The 22,099-nt window shown below is 42.1% G+C and overlaps 2 protein-coding genes across 5 annotated transcripts in view; one reads left to right on the top strand and one right to left on the bottom strand.

The window, feature by feature from the left end:
• Nucleotides 1–2,143, top strand: part of SUMO1 (small ubiquitin like modifier 1) — a 94,246-nt gene extending 92,103 nt beyond the window's left edge. Inside the window, exons 10-11 of one of the 4 annotated variants that reach the window (XR_014018040.1) lie at nucleotides 682–852; nucleotides 1,612–1,724. Coding sequence is in view for 3 of the 4 variants with exons in the window: in XM_081261590.1 (XP_081117716.1) it covers nucleotides 1,612–1,743 (132 nt within the window). In the remaining variant the exon portion in view is untranslated. Of the gene's footprint in view, nucleotides 1–681; nucleotides 853–1,611 lie in introns of those variants that run through there. The other 3 variants (XM_081261595.1, XM_081261590.1, XM_081261596.1) reach the window with 3 other exon arrangements.
• KIAA2012 overlaps nucleotides 137–22,099 on the bottom strand; it is a 114,532-nt gene continuing 92,569 nt past the window's right edge. Inside the window, exons 15-22 of the mRNA XM_081261578.1 lie at nucleotides 11,492–11,579; nucleotides 9,307–9,469; nucleotides 8,572–8,686; nucleotides 6,264–6,577; nucleotides 4,034–4,233; nucleotides 3,240–3,412; nucleotides 2,195–2,414; nucleotides 137–439 (exon numbers count right to left, since the gene is read on the bottom strand). Coding sequence (XP_081117704.1) covers nucleotides 301–439; nucleotides 2,195–2,414; nucleotides 3,240–3,412; nucleotides 4,034–4,233; nucleotides 6,264–6,577; nucleotides 8,572–8,686; nucleotides 9,307–9,469; nucleotides 11,492–11,579 — 1,412 coding nt within the window. The 3' untranslated portion in view covers nucleotides 137–300. The remainder of the gene's footprint in view (nucleotides 440–2,194; nucleotides 2,415–3,239; nucleotides 3,413–4,033; nucleotides 4,234–6,263; nucleotides 6,578–8,571; nucleotides 8,687–9,306; nucleotides 9,470–11,491; nucleotides 11,580–22,099) is intronic.

The following is a 22,099-nucleotide window of genomic DNA, read 5'->3' as shown; positions in this document are numbered from 1 at the left end:
ACAAAGTGTTTCAAACTAAAATTATGGAATTATGGGCAGTTTCAGGCATCAAAGGTTTTGGATTTAGTTGGAGCTAGAGAACATAAAGTGTTAAGTAGGCAAAGGATTTATTGGGTTGAATGAGGTATCTGGTAGGGTGGGAATGGTTGTTTTGGAGTAGAGAAGACCTTAGGTGTGGATTGAGGTTAACCAGGAGAAATGGAACTAATTGGGCTGAGGGCGGAACTTTATTATGAAAGGAAGTTTCTCTTTTTTCCATCACTGCGTCTCAACTTACTTTTTTAAAGCTTTCTTTTATCCTTATGGCCTGGGTGTTTCTAGGAACTGGAAATAAGAGTAAACCCATGGTCTGGAAATGTTCTGTGTCCACAGCAGGCCTCTGGCTTCCTTCTGGAGTTCTTGATGGAAATGAAGATGTTTTTCCAAAGCAGCTTTTTGCCTAAGGAGACAACCCCAACCCCAATTTCAATAATGATTGATCACCCTAGAAATTGTCCTTATAAGTTGATAAAAGGTGAAATAAAGTCAGCTGGCATTAAGTTGTAATCCTTGATGAAGTAAGCCTCCACACCTTGGTCTGGTCCTTTACTTGGTTTCTTGCTGAGAGCTACTTGGACTAGCTGACTTTGTGAAATTTTCCACTTCCCCTCCAATAACTGTCAGTTTTCTTTTCTTGGAAAGTTGGAGCTCCAGTAGCTTGCTTTTGGTCTCAGTACTGCTGCTATGAACCCAACCCTGCTGTTATGATACACGGAATCCATATTTCTGAAGCTGAATCAGGACTTTGCTAATGATCCATTTTGTAGATTTCACATAATAGCTGAAGAAAGTCCAGGAGAGGAACAACTCAAGGTTAGTGGAAATTCTTAAAACAAGAGTTGTTCTGGCTGCCTTCTCTTTTGGTCCTCTAGAGAGTATTTATTGTCTTAGAGTCAGCTTAAGTTGTGGAAAATGCATTTCAGGGGGAGAAGTGTTTACAAGGTTTAGTTTGGAATCAAATGATTTTCTGGATTGTGCTTCTTTATCCTTAAGATAGATTGATTGATTTTTACCCCTGGGTTTTTATAATTCTCAAAAGGAATGACTATTAGTTGCTTTCACTAAGAAAGGGACAGTCATAGTGTAGCAACTACAGAGGACCTACTTTTAAAAGAGTATTGAAACCACATTACTCAGATCCTATTATCAGAAAGATGGATTGATCACTGTTGCAGAATAAAGGGGGGAAATGTCCTTGGCTCTTAAGGAGGTTGGTGCTATTTCTTCTAATAATGCCCCCTTTAGATTTGATCTTGGCCTTTCTCTCTGACTTCATTTGGAAGTGTTCTTTGCCCCCTATTAACTTATAATTATAGCCTTATTCTTCAATACCTTATTCTCATTTCTTTGTTCAAACCTTTGCACTTACTGTTTACCTGCTGAAATATTTTCCTCCTAGATGTTATGTGATTAACTCCTTGTCATGCAGATCTCACTTTATGTCTTACTCTGGCCAAACAGTCTGAAATAAGTCTCCTGTAATCCTATCACATGTTTTAAATGTTTTCTGAGTAGCATTTGTTACTAGCTTTAAATAAATAAAGGGTTTTTTTTTTCTTCTTTTTTTTTTAGTCTGTTTTGCCACCCCGACCTATGCCATGGAAGAAGATACCTTGTCTGCCTTGCTTATTTCTGAATTCCGGAGTCCAGAAGTTGCATAATAATCTTAATAAATATTTATTGAGGAAGGCAGTGGATTCATAATCAGCCGGTTGGTTTTAGATCTTATCCTGACACTGCCTTTAACTCATTGGTTGGCCCTGATCAAGATCTTTCCCTTCTTTGGGACATACTTTCCTTCTCTTTTGGTGGTGGGGATCCAACCAGGGCCAATGCATGTTAGGCAAGTGCTCTGTAGTGTCACTGAACTACATACTCTCAGCCTTTGGACTTGACTTGCTCATCTGTAAACCGGAAGATTGAGATTAATGGTCTCTAAACTCCCATTTCAGCTTCATTATAAGTTTTGTAAGCTATGAAGGAACCCTATGATGTCAGCCAAAGAATCACTCTTTGTGTTTTAGTTTTCCAAACCATGCTGGCTGGGGTTGAGGGGTGGGGAAAGGACTTCGTTCAATTGCAGTACTAATACTAGCACCAGGCAGTTAAGCCTTTGAACAATCCCCCTACTCAATCATTGCCCATATACCAGTACCTGGCTTGTTCCTGATCTTGTTTCATGGCTTCCTCCAAAGCCAGCTTAGCTGCTTCCTCTTCCTTCTGCCTTCTCTCCTCAGCCTCTGCCCGAGCCTTCTCTTCTGCTTCCTGTTTCTGCCTCTGGTACTCCAGTCGTTCCTCTTCAGCCATTTCCATCAGGCGTTTTTGTTCTTCTGCTAACTGCATTTCCAGTTCCTTCTGCCTTTGCTTCTCTGCCTCTGCAGAATACATAAGGGGCATGGGCTCAGCAAGGGGGCACTGTTGGGGAAAACCATATTTTGATTCAACTCTCAAATCTGATTTCTAAGGACTCAGTATGAGAAATTTTGAAGCCTATGAGGCTGTCACATCCTCTGTGGGGATTACCTTGGGAGTTAGTTTATCAATTTGAGTCCTTTATCAAGCACCTTCTATGTAGAGTGCATTGACGACTAATAAAAGTCTGTGTGGAAGATTCTTCCAGAGCCTGGATAGCTCATGGGGTGGTATGGAGCAGGGTTGGGATGGAGTGTGGTACCAGATCAGGGTCTAGAGAAACTTGGTGCTTACGTAGCTGAACTGGCCCATTTAAAGAGCCAGGACCAGGAGGTGGCCATGGCTTCATCTGCTGAAGTTACTACCTCTTGAAAGTGAAGCTGGAGAGATTCTATGCAACACCTGAAAGCATGCCCTGAAGCTACCCAGGTACTTGTAGCTATTCATTTGCTAGGGAAGGAAGCAAGGAAGAGGGTTGTGTCTCTAATTTATGTAATTCTTAAACAATGTTGAAAGAACAAAAGAAGGGACAGAGTCCCAGTTCAGATTATTGAGTTGGGAGCAGGACCCTGGAGTCATTTGCACAAGTCAGTCTTTTTCATATTCTGACCATCCATTATCACTTCACTGTAGTCACACATAATAATCACTTTGAAAAAAAAATAGCTCATACATTTAGAGTATTCATGCACGAAAACCTAGGATAGAAATAAATGAACACCCACAGGAGGGATAAAAATATTTCTGCCCCAAATAGAAGGGCAAGGAAAGAGCTCAAGAATCCTCACCAGCTCTCTCAGCTTCCTCTTGCTGCTTTTTTCTCTGTAGTTCTTGCAGTTTCCTCCGGAATTCCTCTTGCTGCTGCCTGGCTCTCTCCTGTGCTGCTTGCAACTGGAGCCGCTGCTTTCTCTCCACCTCTTCCTGCCGCTGCCGTTCTTCTTCTAGTCTCTGCCGCCTCAAGCTGAGAAAACACAAGATGGTCAGTAAAATGGCAGGAAACACTGGGGCATCCTTGTGAGATAATCCAACAGGCAGTACCCCTGGGGAGACTTTGCAGCCTACAGTGTCTAGGGAGCATCCCCTTCCAAGGAGGAGATGACTTAGCTTTCCAAGGGAGGCCCGGATTGAAGGATAGAGGCAAGAACATAAGGGTCCTAGAAGGAGAAGCCTAGAAGTTTTAGTACACAGCTCAGCACTCTGGGTTAGAGACCTTCAGTTCTCAGAGCTTCATTTTCCATTCTTATAAAATAGATTTTGAGTTTCCTGCCTCACATGAATATTGTGAAGCTAAAATTAGAGTTAAGGCCCATGAAAGGGCCTAGTGCAATGCAGACAATGTGGTAAAATTCAATGAATATTGGTGGGACTGAATCTCAAAGCCTTCCAAGAAGAGTACGTGAACATCTATCTTGAGTAACCTGGGCCAGGTTGCTCCTAAGGAAAACTGAGGAGAGAGCAAAATGAGACATGGTTTTGCCTCATGTCAAGAGCCTCAGCACTGAACCTTGCCCATCGAGGTGGTCCACCCATGCCTTTTCCATCTACTTTCTAACACAGCCATATCTCTTGGCTGCTGACCTACCGGTTCTCCTCTCTGCGGCTCTGCAGTTCCAGCTCCAGCTCCTCCTTCATCTTCTCTGCTCTCTCCAGCTCCTCCTGCTGGAGCCGGCTCTGCTGTTCCTGCTCCCTTCTCTTCCTCTCCACCTCCAATCGCCTCATCTCAGCCCTCTCTGCTCGCAGCCTGTCCTGGGAAGCCTTCTGCTGCTCCCTCTTAGTGAGGGCCTAAGAGACAAGAGTGTTCTCAGTCAAGGAACAGATGGGGCTGCAGCCCAGCCAGTGTTGTCTAATGAGAGATGGAGTCATGAAGCGGACTCCACACTCTGACCACAGCCATATCTGCCCTGCCACCACCAGCTTGAGCACTGGGGTCCAGTTGACTTAGATTCAAGTCTCTTCCTCACTTACTTTGGGATTTGGAGGTCACAATTTAATTGTTCTGATATTGTGTTCCTCATGGGGCTGTTACCAGGATTCACTGAAATAATCAATATAATGCCCAATATATCATAGGTTCAAGAGTTCTCAATCCTAGGTGCACTTTAGAATTGTCCAAGGAGGGGCTTGGGATGTGGCTCAAGTGGTAGTGTGCTTGCTTGGCATGTGTGAGGCACTGGGTTCGATCCTCAGCACCACATAAAAATAAAATAAAGATATTGTGTTCACCTAAAAAACTAAAAATTAAACATTAAAAAAAAAAAAAAGAATTGTCCAAGGAGCTTTTGAAAATGGCTGGAGGCCAGAGCTCCACCAAGACCAATTAAATAAAAATCTCTAGGTAGAGGGTTTCCTTAGGTTTAAAACAAAACAAAAATTTTTAACTTGAAGCTTTGGCTGGAAACCACAGGGTCTAGGTAGGGATATTGTAGATATGGAGAGGTCAGACTCGTATTTAATCAGTAGAAATCCACCTTCTCAACAAAAGGTGTTTCAGTTTGCATGACAATTGTAGTTTTCTTTTTCTCCCTAATGCCTTCTGACTCAGAAGTATGCCTGTAAGAGGAACTTTAGAGGCTATTTCTTCATGAGATTTCTGTGTCCAACCCAAAGTGAAAGCTCCTTGCTTTTTATCTTTGCAGAGGTAGGACAGTATTATAGATTGATAATAAATCTAAGAAATTCTGATGATCTAGCTGGCTCAGAAAAGTTCTGCCCATAGATTAATATTTTCATCTGTTGTGCAGAGCAGAATTCTGTTATCTAGGCTGCTGAGAGGGTTTGAGAACTACACAGGAAAAATTGTCTAAAATCTTATTTGGAAGACATGGTACCATAAAATAGACAATCATTTAAAATAGTGATAAGAGTCCTGAATTTGGATTTAAATGATCTGAGTTTAAATCTTGGCTTAACCATTCAATAGTACAATTTCTGGTGCCCTGGCATTTAACTCACAGGTCCATAAACTGAGGTTAATCACACGTGGTTCACAAGTATGATAAAGGTTAAAGGAGACAACATTATTTACTATAAGCACATAAAACTTAAGTAAGCTAACCACATACTTTGCTATGTGTGCATTTGTAGTGTTTAAAGATACTTTTTGTTTGTTTGTTTTACAAGATGTCTTAAGGTAGTTCAGTGCCTGCATCTTAGTGGAAGAGATAGTGATATGTTTCAATAGCAAAGGGAAAATGGGCTGTGTTGTTTTTACTGAGGAATGATGTATCTATATATGTGGCATTCTTTTTGGTGAACTACAGAGAATTTTAAGAGTGATTTTCCTCACACTCAGTTTTTATCTTTAAACCTCCAAAGGAGAATCTAAGCCTTTGGATCAAAACACCTCTTCTGTGAAAAGCACCTTGTAGAAGCAGTTGTGTGTATACAAGCTGTTGTGTACCACAGATAAGCAGATTCTGAAAGAAGGTATTTCCATGGACTTGGGAGACAGATAATGGATGAGCTCTAGGCCAAGTCCAGGATATGCACTTGGCTCTAAAGGCCTGCATCTACCTTTCTCTGCTCTGAGGAGATGTGCACCTCTAATAGGTGGGTGCTGTGCCCACCTCCTGCTCTTTAAGGGGTTAATAGGAAGCTTTAACAATTTTGGGCCTCATAGAATGCCTTACTTCAGAGGGATATCACCCTTCCGTGACTCTGATCAGCTCTGGCTTCTAACTAGGGTCAGAAGGCACCGAAGCAGACCAAAGAAGAGTAGAGCTGTTCCAGGGATTATAGTTTCATTCAGGCAGTTTTCCCTGTGTCCACAGTTGTGTCAAGTGAAGACAGAATTCCCTTGGCCAAGACTCTACCTCTGAAGGGTCTTCACAGCTTCTCTCTTCTTTTGATTCCACATTTCCAGTGACAGCCATGGTCTGGGTTTGTGATGATCTTCCATCTATAGAAACTTGGCTCTCCTGAGCATCATATCTGGGAGAAAGCCAAGGATCCTCCACATCGGAGTGTGAAGGGAAGAAACCTCTATCTGGGATGTCATCAGGCCCATTCAGCTCTGCTGCCATCTCCACATTCCTTTCCTTCTGTGGCCTTTTCCTTTTGGCTCCTGCTTTTTTTTCTTTGGGAATTAGCTCTGATTTCTTTTCAGACATTGAGTCCTTTGACTTGCCTGAGGGGAGAATAATTGGGGACAGAGGTATAACTGAATTAAGGAAATGTGTCTCTGCATAACCTTTTAAGTACCTTTTAAACTTTAGCATGCAATGGAATCATCTGAGGTAAAGACTCTTGAGCCCTAGGTGGGTCAGTAGGAATCTGCATTTGATAACCACCTGTACTGTTTTGACTGGTTTTCAGACTACCTGTTGAGAAACTGCTTTATCCTATTTAGATCAATTGTCATTCAGCAGTTGTTATGGTTTAGATGTGTCTCCGAAAAACTCATGTAAGACAACTTAGAAGTGGAATGATTGGTTTATGAGAGTATTAACCTAATCAGTGCATTAATCTCCTGATAGAGATTAACTGGGTAGTAATTGTAGGCAGGTAAATGTGGCTGGAGGAGGTGGGTTGATGGGGATGTGCCCTTGGGGTTTATATTTTGGCCATGGAGTGGGGAGCTGTCTCTCTCTGCTTCCTGGTGGCCTGTCCTGAGCTGCTTTCCTCCTCCACATCCTTCTGCCATGGTGTTTTGCCTCACCTTGGGCCCAGAGCAATGGAGTCAGCTGGCTATGGACTGAGATCTCTGATTGTGAGCACCAAAATAAACTTTTTCTTCTCTAAAATTGCTTTTGTCAGGTCTTTTTTATTATTAGTCACAGCAGTGCAAAAACTGACTAAAACAGCAGTGTTGCTATTTTAAAAACTCCATTTTACCCTGACCTATAGGGGTGTCAAGACTTTGTGGGGAGACCTGAAACACAGTTGGAAAGTCCTACCCAGAGAATCTGACTTGAGGTTGCCCCTCTGTAACCTGGTGAAGTTGAATACCCTCAGGACTTAGTTCACCTCTGGGAGCCATGAAGAGTTCCTTTTCCTAATCCTGTCAATGCCATGGACTACACAATGTAAATTCAGCAGGAGTTTATAAAGATAAACATCAAAAATAGATCTGGCCCAAGAGTGTCTCCAGTCCTGTCCTTTCCAACAGCACTGGTTTTGTTTGGAGGGTCTTCTGAATCATGTGGGAGGTAAAGGGTGGGTGTTAAGTGTTAAGCTAAAGGATGTCTTCAGAAGCATAGGAATCTGGATTCCTTGTAAGGTGTGACTGAGGGAACTGAGAAGAAACATGGTTCTGGAATGATCATTCAGAGCTTGTTGATCCTTCCCCATTCCCAAATGCTCTCACCACCCAATATGATTATGACTTACAGGTTGAGCATCCCTTATCAGAAATGGATCAGAAGTGTTTTGGACTTGAATGTTTTCTGATTCTGGAATGTATTTGTTATATTTATATTATACCATATTACATCATGTTGCATTATATTATCCCTTAATTAGATAGGTGGGACCCAAGTCTAAACACAAAATTTATTTATGCTTCATATACACCTTATACACACAGCTTGAAGATAATTTTATACAATATTTTAGTGTGCCTGCATTATGATCATAACCCATCACATGAGGTCAGGTGTGGAAATATTCCACTTTTGGCATCTTGTCAGTGTTTAAAAAGTTCCAGATTTTGGAACATTTTAGATTTTGGATTTTCAGATTAGGGATACTCAACCTGGAGTCAAGTGGTACAAGAGCAGTGGTAACAGTGTGCATTGGGAGTCAAATAGGAAAGGATAAACCCTAGGTCCACCTCTTTACTATCTCTTTGATATTATGTAAGTCACCCACAGCAGCACTCACAGAGATGTTCTGAGGATTTCATGAGCTCCTAATGCAGCAGGTATTCAGTAAATGTGTGCTGTTATTATTAGTATTACCATTTCTTCCCTTGGTAATCTCAGGTCTCCGGAACCCCACCCCAGTCTCTATCCCTGTCTACTAAGATAGTGATATGCAGTAAGATTGCACTGCTGTTTAAACCAGGGTAGCCAAGGAGACTCAAAAGACAGTGAGCTTGCCCTACAGAATTCATGCTGATTCCAGGTACCGCCTACCCCTATCAGGAGGCTTCTGGATTGTTCCTCACAGGCACACTCTTACCTAAAATAGCCTTTGCTTCTCCAGGGACAATTCCTTCATTCCTCTTCTTGGGTGCTTTGGTCTTATCTGTCTTGATTCTTTTCTTTCTCTTGGACTTGTTGATCAACTCCCTCTCCTAAAGGTAAGAAATTAAGGAAAGGGACTATGATACATGTAGGAAAGGAAAAAGCCATCAAGGGAAGATCACATTGAACAACGTAACATAATGGCTTGAAATGGTTTGTGTGGGTTCTGAATCAGCAGAACAGCGAGTCTTAGAGAATTTGGAGCCAGTGGGGAGAGTTGAAGTTTGAATCTTTGATTTAAAACAGCTAGGATAATTTCATAGGAGAAAAGAGGAAGAAAATACACTTTATGACCTGCCTCCTTTTTTGATGCTAAATCATGATCTACAGAGCTGAATCCAGGTGAAAGCAGTTTTCACCTTTAATAGATTGGTGCTGTCATGTCAGTCTTCATCTTTTCCATGGGCTGCCTCAACATGGAGGTTCCTCTTAAGACAGGATGGTAGTGTGGGGACATGGTTGCCCATTCAATACCTTTGAAGGAATTAGCAATGGGTTCTGTCCTTCAGGATGATGTTCCCTAATACTGAGGTGATGACAGCTGGCTGTCAGCCACCACGCCCTTTGTCAGGTGCCCTTGTATAGTGAACAGCTCATACCAGTGTACATGGTAGCCTTGGCAGGATCCAGGTAGGGTTTTTGAACCAAGCTTCAAGGTGTTCACACTCACATTGCTGATGCTGGCTGGTGCCTCCTGGTTGAATAATCTTGGTCCAATCTTCCCTTCTCTTTCTCTTAGAAGAGATATATCCACAGCACCGGTCTTCTCTGGAGACTCAGGCCTACTTCCTGGAAGTCCTCTGTACAGGTGCTGTGCCTCATAATTGCTGCCTCTTTTAAATGAGCAAAGCAACAGGACCAAATGAAAGAAAATTCTGGCAGTAAGGAAGAGAGTAGTGGACAGACATCAACTGAGCACCTGTTCTCTGGCAGGCACTGTGTGGGGTGTTTGACATACTTAGTCAGCTTTCTTTTCCTCAGCATATCCCTGGATAAGAGAGATGAGAGCCGGGCGCAGTGGTGCACACCTGTAACCGCAGTGGCTCGGTAGGCTGAGGCAGGAGGATCATGAGTTCAAAGACAGTCACAGCAAAAGCAAGGTGCTAAGCAACTCAGTGAGACCCTGTCTCTAAATAAAATACAAAAAAATAGGGCTGGGGAGTGGCTCAGTGGTTGAATGCCCCTGAGTTCAATCCCTAATAATCCCCCCTAACCCCCCACCAAAAAAGAGAGATCAGAATAATCTGACTTAGTGGAAGAAATACTTTGCCTTTTTGCATTTGCACATTTATGCCTTTAATTAAATGACATAAAATGTTGTAACTGAAATTTCTTCCATCAAAGGCTTAGCTGAAAAAAAAAATGACCTTTAAATCTTTAAGAAAGATTATCTTAGGAACAAGCAACTACTATCCATTTCTTTATCCCCTCTGAGTTTCATTCTTGATCAAATCCAGCCACTGAAAGGTCCTGTGCTGTTAGTTTTATCTGTTGTCATTGCTATCAATTACTGTGTCCTGAGGACAACTGATGTGTGCCCTGTGGGCAGGACAGGCCATAGATTGCAGTAGCTGCTGCAACATTGAGTGTTGTGTGCCTGCTGTGTGCCAGGCCTGGTTCTGGCATTTTCTCTTTTTATCTAAATCAGTATGATTACTGTGCTTTGCTTGTAAAAGGTCTTACTGTGGAAACTTGAGAAATGTTTGTTGAATGAGGTAAATGGAATTTCCTGTAAATATATGAGTCTTTAAATCATTCAATGTCACTCTATAAAAACCCATAGAAGTCTCTTTAGGATTTAGTGCTAGGAAAACCTTTCTTTTCCCAGAGGAACAGGTAGGCTGCAAATGAGCACCACAAGCCTGATTGCATGCTCTTTTCTTTCTTTCTTTCTCTCTTTCTTTCTTCCTTCCTTCCTTCCTTTCTCTCTCTCTCTCTCTCTCTCTCTCTCTCTCTCTCTCTCTCTCTCTTTCTTTCTTTCTTTCTTTCCCCTTCTCTCCTGTTTAGGAATCTTTATTTTAAATCTGAAATTTACTCATGGTGACTATAATGGTCATTGTGGGGCTTTTACGTGTTTTCTGGTTCTCCTGATTTAACAAAAATTCTCTGATTATTCTATCTTTTTTGATAGTGAGTTGTTGCACTAACCATTTAAATATGTGGTGGAAAAAGGGTATAAAAATTTTAAAATAACATTCCTGTTGCAGTTGCCTCAATCACCCAAGTGCCCTTCTCCCTTGGTTCCTGGAGGTCAAAAAGATTTGACCTTATACTGCTGGGTAAGTGAAAATCTCAGGGAGGTCACATGGGGCTATGGTTCCAGGTAGAGGCAGAGATGGCTACACCAGCTGCTGGGTCCAAAGGGGACTCAGGTCAAATGTCTGGGCCTGACTGGCTGAGCTGCTGTCAGAGAGCTCCTAGTAAGCACCCAGGGAGTACACAGGAAGCACTCAACACACGTTAGCAATTATCAATAATAAGTGTTAGTATTATTAATGTTACCCAAAGATGAGAGAATGCTGAGAGGAGAAACCAAGTGAATTGATAGACTAAGCTTTCTAGAATCTCTGTAGATCTCAGATATATGGACAATGGAAGAAGATACCTCCAATACTGTTAAACTTCACTCCTCATCCAACTAGCAGAGTATGTGGTTTAAGTAGGAAACTCATCACAATGTAAATTTGTTTCTTTCCATTCTGGCTGTCAGCATGTTGTATCAGTTGAGAATGCTCATGAGTCTCAGAAAACCAAACCAAATCAAACCCAAACCAAAATCCCAGAAACAAAATTAATTAAAAACAAAGAGAAACAAAAGCAGGGAAGTCCACATTGTTATAAATTTGAGCACTTACATGTTTTTCATAGAATCTGCCTCAGGGGTCTGGATATGTTCAGCCAGGGAAGCACTGCGGGAGTCAGTCACACTCCTTCGCTCTGGGTCTGTGAAAAGACAGAAGATCCTCAATCAGCAAAGGGCACGGGTAATTATCCCAGGAGGGGATTAGATTGGGGAAGTGTCCATCTGTGTGAGTAGTCAACAGTCTGCAAATTGGAACAATGACGTATGTTACACTTAGAAAATTAGCAAATACTGTGGGAACCAGTATTGTCACATGGCAAGTGACATTGAAATTAGTATTAAAATATCTTCGGGTAAAGTAACATAACAGTGTGTATCAAGAATCAGAAAAATGTTCTGGTCTTTGATTGGGACTCTTACTCCTGCGCATTTATCCTACGGAAATAATTCAAAAGAAGAAACAGTTTTTGAACCACTTATTTATTATGTTATTGTCAATAATGAAAATTAGAAACAGCTCAACAAGGGAGACTTTCCTTGTAATTTATGATGAATTACTTTGACACTTAAAATTGTTGTTAAAAAGAAAAAATAAACAATATGGAAAGAGTTTCTGATATAGGACAAGTAAAAATATGGACTATAGAATAGTGTGTTAGAACTCAATAATGTCTGGGTGGATAAGGACTGGAAGAGAAAACAAGAAAAGGAAATAATATGTTAGATGGGGAGGTTTGTATATATGCTTCAATTTTTTCCCTAAAACCCCAGTGTGGTTATAACATTGAAAAGCAAATTAATTTAAAAAACATGTTACTCTATGAGGAAGGAGACACATGTCCCATTACCAGGGCTTCTTTGCAGCTTGGGTTCCTTTCATTCATCCCTAAGCATTCATGATGGCATTCACTCTCTCACACAACTTCCAGATTTTGGAGAGGGGGCAAGATTGTTAATGTACAATGAGATTGAGAAAAATGGAAATGCTGACTTAGGGCTGTGCCTGGGAATTTATTTTGCTTCCAATAATATGAAACATTAACAGAGAGCAGGAGCTGGTTAGAGAATCTTCACAATAAGAGGAATTCTGTGAGGGTTTCTTTAGAGTTGCTGGCTCAGAAAAAAACACTCATGGAAGACATTCACAGGTCTTCGCAATTTTCAAACTTGGGTGCAGGGCGCAATGGAACCAGCAGAGGGCGCGTTTGCATTGCCCAAAAGCAGAGGTTCTATATTGGTGTAATTTCAACATTTTGATTAGAATTGATGTGAACAACAGAAGGGTGATTTCTTTCCCTTAGTAAAGTAACCTTATATTTAGGAAGTATTGGAACAAATTAAGGCATAACTTTGAATAATAACTTACAAATTTTTTATTTGTAGGTGGACACAGTATCTTTATTTTAGTTTTATGTGATGCTGAGGATTGAACTCAATGCCTCACCCTTGCTAGGAGAGCACTCTACTTCTGACCCACAACCCTAGCCGCGAAATTTTAACTTCTTTAAAAAATATATACAATATCTTAAATGTGATTTACGTGATTTACCTCCAAATACTATCACACTGGTGATTAGATTTCAACATAAGAAGTTTGGCGGGGGGGACACGACACATTCAGATCATAGCAGCTATTTTTGGCTGTTATATGAATTTTAGGATCAGCTAATCTTGCTCTGTTAGAGATTTTTTAAAAATATATTTTTGGTTGTAGATGAACACAATACTTTTATTTTATATATTTATTTTCATGTGATGCTGAAGATTGAACCCAGTGCCTCACATGTGCTTGGCAAGTGCTCTACCACTAAGCTACAACTTCAGCTTCTGTGGGGGATTTTTTAAAAATCGGAATTTCATGAAATTATAGATTAGGGAAATTGTTATCTTTATGATGGAGATTCATCCTATCTATGGACATCGTACACAGTATTATATAGAACATTATACTTTTTTTAGGTATACTTTTGCTTAATTTAATGAAATATAATTTCTTCATGAAAGTCTCACACATCTTTTTATACACTTATTGCCAGAATATATTTATATTTAAAAATTATATTTTCATCTGTTTAAATCCACAAGTACATGATACTAAAAAAAAAAACATAAAACAAAACTAGGTCACTGTAGGAGGATCCTGGGGAACTGACTCATTATTATGACAACTGATACATAAAAGCATAACATTGAGCATTTATTTTTTTCTTCCTACATAAGCTATACCACTGGATAACTAAATAGTAGATGAGGAAAATTTTATTTTTGTAGAGTTTCTTAACTAATACATGAAAAAAGAATGATAGCATTTCATTATCACTATTTTGCAAACTCTAATGAATTGATGGACCTATAGCCATTGGCATCATGGAGATGAGGAAATACCATGTGTCCTGAAAGAGAAACACACATAAATTATATCAAGAGCTGCACCATCAATGAAATCTAGTCTGTGGGAAACCCAACAGGACACATGATACAGTTTCCTAATAAAGTAAAAGGAGGAAAAAAGAGAAATGAATGGAATCTATGATTTAAATGATACTTAAGACTATATTGAGCAATGGTAAACAAATTCAAAGATAATTATAAAACTCTGAAAACTGACTACTCATCTATAATAAGGAATTGTTCGGATTTTAGGTGTAATAATGGTATCATGGCTATGTCCAGAGTCTTTTTTTGTCTTTTAGAGATATATGCTTAAATATATGGGTAAAGTGATATGATCCTGGAATTCGTTTCATAAAAACATGGAAGAGAGGAAGGCGTTGGGGTTATGAATGAACAATGTTGGCCAAGAGATGAGAACTCAGGATTCATTTTGCTGTCCAGCTGCCTTTGTGAATGTTCAGGTTTTTTTCTACAATAACAAGTGTTTTTAAATTTCATTTTAAATTGTGCTTTTTTGTGTTTTGGAACACTGTTTTTCCTACAAGTGATTTCTGTGTGTTTTCTATACTTAGTAATTTGATTAGATTCTTTTGTCTTTTAAGGGCTCACCTGTTGTTATGGTTTAGATTGTAAATGTCCCCAAAAAACCATGTGCTAGGGGCCTAGTCACCATCCTGTGGTGCTTTTGGGAGGGAGTGGATCTTTAAGAGGTAGAGCCTTGTGGAAGGAAGTTAGGTCATTGGGGGTGTGCTTGTGAAGGGAATATTGGGATTCCTAGCCCCTTCTGTGCTCTCTCTCTGCTTCTTGGCCACCATGAGGTGAGCAATTTTACTCTGTGGTGCTCTCTGCCATGATGTTTTTCTTTGCTACAGGCCCAATGAGATGGGACCAAGTGACCACAAACTGAAACCTCTGAAACTGAGCCAAAATAAACCTTTCCTCCTTATAAGTGGTTTATGTCAGGTATTTTGTCACAGCAATAGAAAGTTGACTAACACATCTGTAGAGCCTTTCATAGAAGTAATAGTATTGTCTGGGAATAATGACAGTGTCATATCCTCTTTTCCCTCCTTCCAGCTTACTGTTTCTTTTGTTTTCCTTACTGTGCAGACTAGGACATCAAGTATGATGAAGGAACAATGATAGAAGGGATCCTTGTCCCAGTTGTGTCTACAGACACTACTTTGAAGGCTCTACCATTAGTGTGTGGTGATTGATGGTACCATAGATATTTGTATGCTATCAAAATCAGGAAGTCCTTTTCTATTCGTAGTTTGATTTTTTTTTTTAGATGGGGGGGTGTCTTGCTATGTTTCCCAGTCTGTGTAGAATTCCTGGGTCACAGCCATACTCCCACCTTAGCCTCCTCAGTACCCATTGGGCCTGGCTGATAATTTTTAATCATAAATAGGTGAATTTTATAAATTTTACTTCTTTTTGCATATCTACAAAATGACCCTAAGACTTTCTCCTTTAACTTTTTTTTTAATAGTTATTTTTTGGTTGAAAACAATAGTTTTTTTAAATTTATTTTTATGTGGTACTGAGGATTGAACCCAGGGCCTTGAATGTGCTAGGCAAGCGCTTACTGCTGAGCCACAACCCCAGCCCTCCCCTTTAAGTTCTTGATGGGAATTATATAATCATATTTTCAAATCTTAGGCCATCTTTGAATTCCTGTGGTAAACTCAATTCTGTCATGGTGTATTTTTTTTTTTTTTTTAAGTACAAGCTTATGGATTTGCTTGGCTACTATTTGTTTAGGAGTTTTGCATCTTTGATCATAAGTAAGATTGGCCTATCATTTTCTTTTTTAGGCTGTCCTTGCCTCTGGCTTCAGCTGCCTTCTGGTTTTGGTAAATTTATGTCCCTTTTTAGAAATGAGCTTTCTTTCCTGAAGGTGAAGAGAATTTTCAGAATAAAGGGGCAACAGCTGTGTTCTGGGGACTTTTTGGGGTCCCAGGCTGGGCTGAATGGGGAGTAAGCCAGGAACATTCTTAGGAATCTGCCACCACCCACCTCTCCTCTCCCAGCGTGAATGAGAACTTTGAAATCTTTTCTAGAGGAAAACCAAAGCAATGCAGAGTGTGTAGGTCATGTCATCTAGGTGCTGAGAACCAGCAGGTATTCTGAACCTAGGCTCAGGTAGAGTGCTGGCAGCATGCTGAGACTGAAATCCTCTCTGGGGCAGTGTGGGGCTGGAGGACCCCAGGAGCACATGACGAGGCTGATCTTCTTACAGGACGCCTGCTAGGCTCTAGATTCTAGTGAGTGGCACCACCTGGACTCCTGGGCACAAGCTTCTGCTCCTCCTATTTCCTCCACTTCTTTGCACAGGTTGGGTGGCCATGATATTTGATACAAGAACTGCCCTTGAGGAAAGACCTGTAAAACTAAACTGAACTAAACCACATACCCACAAACACGGGAAGGAGACTCCAGTTACCTTGGTTTTGATAATTACTTGTGGCTGCATAATTCTCTTAACTTGTAGGCCTCAGGTTCCTTCAAACATAATATAAAATAATTTCTAGGGACTTCAAATAATCTCCACGATTCATGCTAGCTTAAAAAAAAAGCTGCCATAATTTTTGCCATACATCTCTGACTTTGTAACTATTTCCTAGTCAAAAACACATGGTTGACATTGTAACATCTAAAGAGAGTAAGGCCTTGGAGTCATAGTAACTGGGGTTCATATCTCAGCTCTTCCACTTACTGGCTGAGTGACCTTTGGCAAGTTACCTAACCTCTCTGAGCCTCATTATCTGCACCTATGAAATAAAGATAAAACATGAGTCTTATAAGGTGATGGTGAGACTAAAATGAGACAAATAAACACAAAACACCTAGCATCATATCTTGCTTCATATTAGGTGCCAAAAATTACTTCTGTTTTTTCCATACTTCCAGTGACTATGTGGAAAACTAGCAGAAAGACAGCCTGTACAAGTTAAAAAAGACTAAATTGCTTGAGTGGAACTCCGAGGCTTGTCTGCCTCCCACCTTTCCCCCAGGTTCTTTGTCAGATTTTCAGACCTTTCAGGTCTGCAAGTCTCCACCTAAGAATGGAATCCATAGGAGGTCCCCATGCTTGTGGGGATATTACAAGCACCACAATGAGAAGAAGAAACGGTGACACAGCTGGGAGGCACCCTCCTGGGAGAGCCCTGCCTGGGGTCTTGAGCTCGCTGCCAAAGAGCTCTTTTTGTAAGGACAGGGATGACCTCGCCCAAGGGAGAGGACCTCATCAGGAGCCTCCTGGTGAGCAGGCTCTTTGGGAACTAGGGAGCGGTATTATTGAAGTCACTAATACCCTGATCAGGGACAGGAGCTGTGTCCAGGCTGTGGCTGCCTTCTCTTTCTTCATTGGCCACCCCCCACCCCACTTTTTTCCCCTCTGTCTTAAAAAACCCTGGCAGAAAAATATTTTCATTTCTATTGCTCCACTTAGAGTTGGGGGTGGGGGGAATTGATTTACTCAGATCTTGATTTCCCACCTTGACCTTCCTGCGTTCCCTCCTCTACTTCAGAGCATCCAGGATTCACAAACCCACTCTCTGCGAGCTGTTAACAACCAGAAGAACTAATCTTGCAGCAGAGCCTGGGGAGGTGGTCAGACCCAGGGCTTCTCCATTGTTCAGCTCTGGCCAAGGATGTGCTACTTAACCTCTCTGAGCTTGGATTTTCTCAAGTGACAAATGGCCTACCCAGGGATTCTGAGACACTTAATAGGAAACAGCAAGTGTGGACCGCTGCCCTTTTTGCCTCTACTAAACGTGGACAAAGGCACTCTGGGTTCAGTCACTCCTTCCTTCATGCCAGGCATCCCCTTGTCCAGGGGATCCTCTGTGTGGTTTGGATGTGAAGCACCCCCAAAGGCTCATGTGGGAAGCCTGGATCATCAGACTGTAGCTCTCCCTGAAGGTGGTGATACCTTCAGGAGGTGAGGCCCGCCCAACAGGAGGAAGTTAGGTCACTGTGGGTGAGTCCTGGAGGATGTTATGGTTTGGATGTGAGGTGTCCTCCATGTGTGAGGCAAGGCAAGAAAGTGAAGAGGTGAAACTACTGGCTTCTGAGAACCTCAACCTAATCAGGGCATTCATCTCCTGATAAGGATTAATAACGAGGTGATAACTGAGGGCAGGTAGGGTGTGACTGGAGGAGGTGGGTCATTGGGGGAGTGCCTTTGGGGTATACATTTTGTCCCTGCTGAGCACACCTCTCTGGGTGCTTCCTGGTAGCCATGTTCTGGGCTGCTTTCATCCCTTCCACCATGATGTCCTGCCTCACTTTGGGCTCAGAGCAATGGAGTTGACCATCTCTGCACTGAGGCCGCTGAAACTGTGAGCATCAAATAAACTTTCCCTCCTCTAAAATTGTTCTTGTTGGGTCTTTTGGTCACAGTGATGAAAAAGCTGACTAAAACAAAGGGATATTGGGACCCCAGCCCCTGCTCTCATGAGGGACCAGGTTTATTTTGCTACCTGCTCCCTGCCATGATGTTCTGCCTTGCCACAGACTCAAAGTGGCAGGGCCAAGCAACCATGGACTGAAACCTCTGAAACTGTGAGCCAAAGTAAATCTTTCCTCCTTACTGATCCTTTGTCTCAAGTTTTTTTCTCACAGTGATGGAAAGCCCATTAACACACCCTCTGTGCCTTCTTGTCCTTCCTGCTCTGATCTACAGCCACCATTTCTGTGTTCTGTCAGGCACTGCCGTGTTAGAACCATCTACACACATGTCTTCTTTTTCCTCCAACCAAAGCAGGAGCTGCAGCAGGTACTACCGTGAAGATGTGGAACTTAGATGTGAAGATGTGATTCAGTAAATGTTTGTTGAGTGAACAAAAGAATCTTTCATCCATGCAGTTAGTGGCTAAAGACTAAGGAAGGCTTGAACCTGGTGGCTGAATCATGGAGCTCTATGAGTATTCTGTTTTTTATTTTTATTTTTTTTTTTTTAGTTGTAGGTGGACAATACCTTTATTTTATTTATTTTTATGTGGTGCTGGTGAGGATCAAACCCAGTGTCTCACACTTGCCAGGCAAGCACTCTGCCGCTGAGCTATAATCCCAGCCCTGAGGATTCTGCTTTTTTCCTTACTAGAAACAATTCCAAGGTCATTGAACCTCAGAAAATGAGAAAGAGAGATTGGCCAGTCAATGCTGGTACTTTCAGAGGAGGAAGTGGAAGCCTCGTGAGGCCGAGGGATTATTGAGGCCTTGCACGGTGCAGAAGGCCACGGCAAAGCTGCCTTCTCATTCATGACCTGTTGGGCTCTCACTGGCTGCTGTCCCCAAGCTGGGGTTCACGTGGCATGGGAGTGCCTGTCACTTCCCGGGCTGTCTCTGTCATCACCTATCCAAAACAGGGCTGGGTGTAGCAGAGCTTTACGTGGGACACAGTGAGGATGGCAGGCTGGCTCCCTGGGAGCAAGATGGAGTGGAAGGAGCTTGTAAGGAAGTGTGGTCCCAGCTCTGGCTCTGCTGCTTGTCACTGTCAAACCTGTGTGAGCCATAGATGCACAGAGCGTGAGAGTGGGACACATCCCTAGAGATTATCCAGCCCGACCTCCTTGGTTGTATGGAGAAGGAAACCAAAGCCCAGAGAAGTGATGTACCCTGCCCTAGACTGTGGAACTCTCCAAGGACAGAGCTGGAAAATGAGCCCCCGTCTTATGAATTTGAAATCCAGTGTCCTCAATGAGTCTATATTATGGTTTTCTCAAAGGTCGACCGGCATGTGAATCACATGAGAATCTTGTTCAAATGCAGGTAGGTCTGGGTGAGACCCTAAGTTTTAGCTAGAAAGGATCTAGACAGCTGGTTCTCACAAAACCCACTGGTCCAGACCTCCCAGTTGAGCTGTGATGTAAGTATTTAGAATCCTAGCCACTAATTAGGGCAGTCTCATCATGTTAATGAGGGTGCTGCAGCTTTGTTCACCTAGAAGCCAAAGGAGCCAGTGTCCCCTTCCCCACTGGTGGTGACTCTTGCTACTCTTGACAGCTGCTTTTTGTTTTCTTTTTTGTCTCTGGTGGAGATGCAGGTCCTCACCGGTTACTGTGTGTTCTATAAGTCCCACCAATTGGAGGTCTGTGACCTTCCTAATGCCTGCACGCACTGTTTCTTCACAGGGAGTCTATAATGCCCAGAGCTGAAATCCTCATTGTCAGCTCTTGAGGGTAGGGAACTTGGAATCACCATTCATGAATCTCCTCCATACTTGACATGTTCATTTATTGATTCATTCACCTTTGGAATATTTTCTAGGCAGGAATAATGTCCTTCTCTTTGATATGTAGATATGGGGCTAAAAAGTGGTACACTGTGGCTCCCCAATATACATGTGTGAACTTGAATTAGACTCAGGGACTCCCAGGGAAGTGAAAGCACCATCAGGTGATAGAAAGTGTGATGAGGAGCCATCCGTGTCAGCTGCTTCCTAATAAAGGGCTTATTTTCAAAGAAGAGAGCTGGGCTCCCTAGGCAGTTTCCATTAGGGTCACCGGAAACCTCACGGAAGGCTTTGTTCTTTTAAAAGTTATTGGGCAAATTCACAGACACATTGAATAGTTTTCCTTCTCCCTTTTGACACCACAAAGACCAATGGAGGAAACAGAGATACCCTAGTTCCCTTTTCCAGGCAAGCCACAGGGCTGACAGCGACAGCCTGCAGTGTTTGTGGCTACAAGGGAATGCATGTTGAGCTTAAAGAGTGGGCATGAGACTGAAAAATGCCTCTTTGGGCCCAAGAGGTGGGAAATTGGCAGCATCCATAAGGATAGAGACATCTGCCCACTTGTGGCTGAGACACTCCTTGGCCCCCAGCATCCATCCCCCTTCTGCCTGTGGGTAGCAGATCCCCCTCAAGTTTTGGTATAGCACACACATCTAGCAAGACCTTCTAATTCCCAGGCCTCTTTGTGGCTAGGAAGGCCCGAAGGATTGAGCAAATGTGGGTGAGGAGCAATTCCTGAAGGGTGCGCTTAAACAGCAGAACAAGCCCCACACCGACACTTTCTCTCCTATCCTGCATAACGAGGGAGACTTTGAGCCAGCCATGGACATGCATACAAGGGTCGTGGCAAAAAGAAATGCAGAGAGAAACAGAAGGAACCAGGGTCAGTGCACAACCTCAAGGAGTGGACTCTGTCTCTTTCTACCAGCTCTGACTTTTCCATGAGAGTGAACTAAACCCTCCCTCTTGTTTAGTCTCTCCTTGGCCTCGATTAGAATGCTGCAAGCAACTATGGCACATCCATCTCTTGACCAAGGCAACAAGACTCTGAGCTGCTTTTTCTGCTAGAATAAGATAATAGAAGCGGCTTGCTGGTTTCCCAGTGTACCCCAAAGAAATGCTTTTCGTTCCTCCCATTTGTTGTTCCAGGCTGCTCCTTGAAGGCTCCCTGCAATTCAAGCAGTGTGTCCTAAATCTCTCAGTCCTCTTAGAAACTTGAGGTGAGGACTGGGGATTCAGCTCTGCAGCAGAGAGCTGGCTTGATCCTCAGCATCAAAAAACAAATAAACAAATAATCTCTCTCTCTCTCTCTTTTTTTTGTTTTTTTTGTTTTTGGTATTGAGGATTGAACCAAGGGGTGCTTAATCCCTAGCCCTTTAAATTTTTTTTTAAAACAGATACAACATTTTTTTTTTTTTTTACATTTTTATGTGGTGCTGAGGATCGAACCCAGTGCCTCACGCATGCTAGGTAAGTGCTCTACCTCTAAGCCACAACCCCAGCCCCCAGATACAACATTTTTTATACCTTTATTTTATTTATTCATTTTTATGTGGTGCTGAGGATCAAACCAGTACCTTGCACATGCTAGGCGAGCGCTCCACCACTGAGCCACAACCACAGCACCCCCAGCCCTTTTTATTTGATATTTTAAAGCAGGGTCTCCCTACATTACTTTTAAGGCTTCGATAAGTTGCTGAAGCTCATGATCCTCCTGCCTCAGACTCCTAAGCTGCTGGGATTACAGGCATGTGCCACTATGACCAGCTGGAAAAAATAAAAAACAAAACAAACAAACAAACAAAAAACAATCTTGGAGCAGTTCTGCTGCATTTTAAGGAGCTATGCAGAGCTGGAAAGACTTGCCTTGTTTAACAAGCCTCCAGGTGACGCTGATGTGTGAAGTTTGAGAACCAGTGACCCAGGAAAAAAGAATTGAAAATTCATTCTTTTCTTGAACTCTGTGGGTGGGGTGGAGTAGTGGAAAGGAAAGTTTTGTACTTAAACTTTGAGTGATTTCTT

Source organism: Spermophilus citellus (genome assembly GCF_964194105.1).
Source record: "Spermophilus citellus genome assembly, chromosome: 11".
Classification (NCBI taxonomy): domain Eukaryota; kingdom Metazoa; phylum Chordata; class Mammalia; order Rodentia; family Sciuridae; genus Spermophilus; species Spermophilus citellus.
Note: the sequence above shows the minus strand (reverse complement) of the source record. Positions and strands in the feature narration are given on the sequence as shown.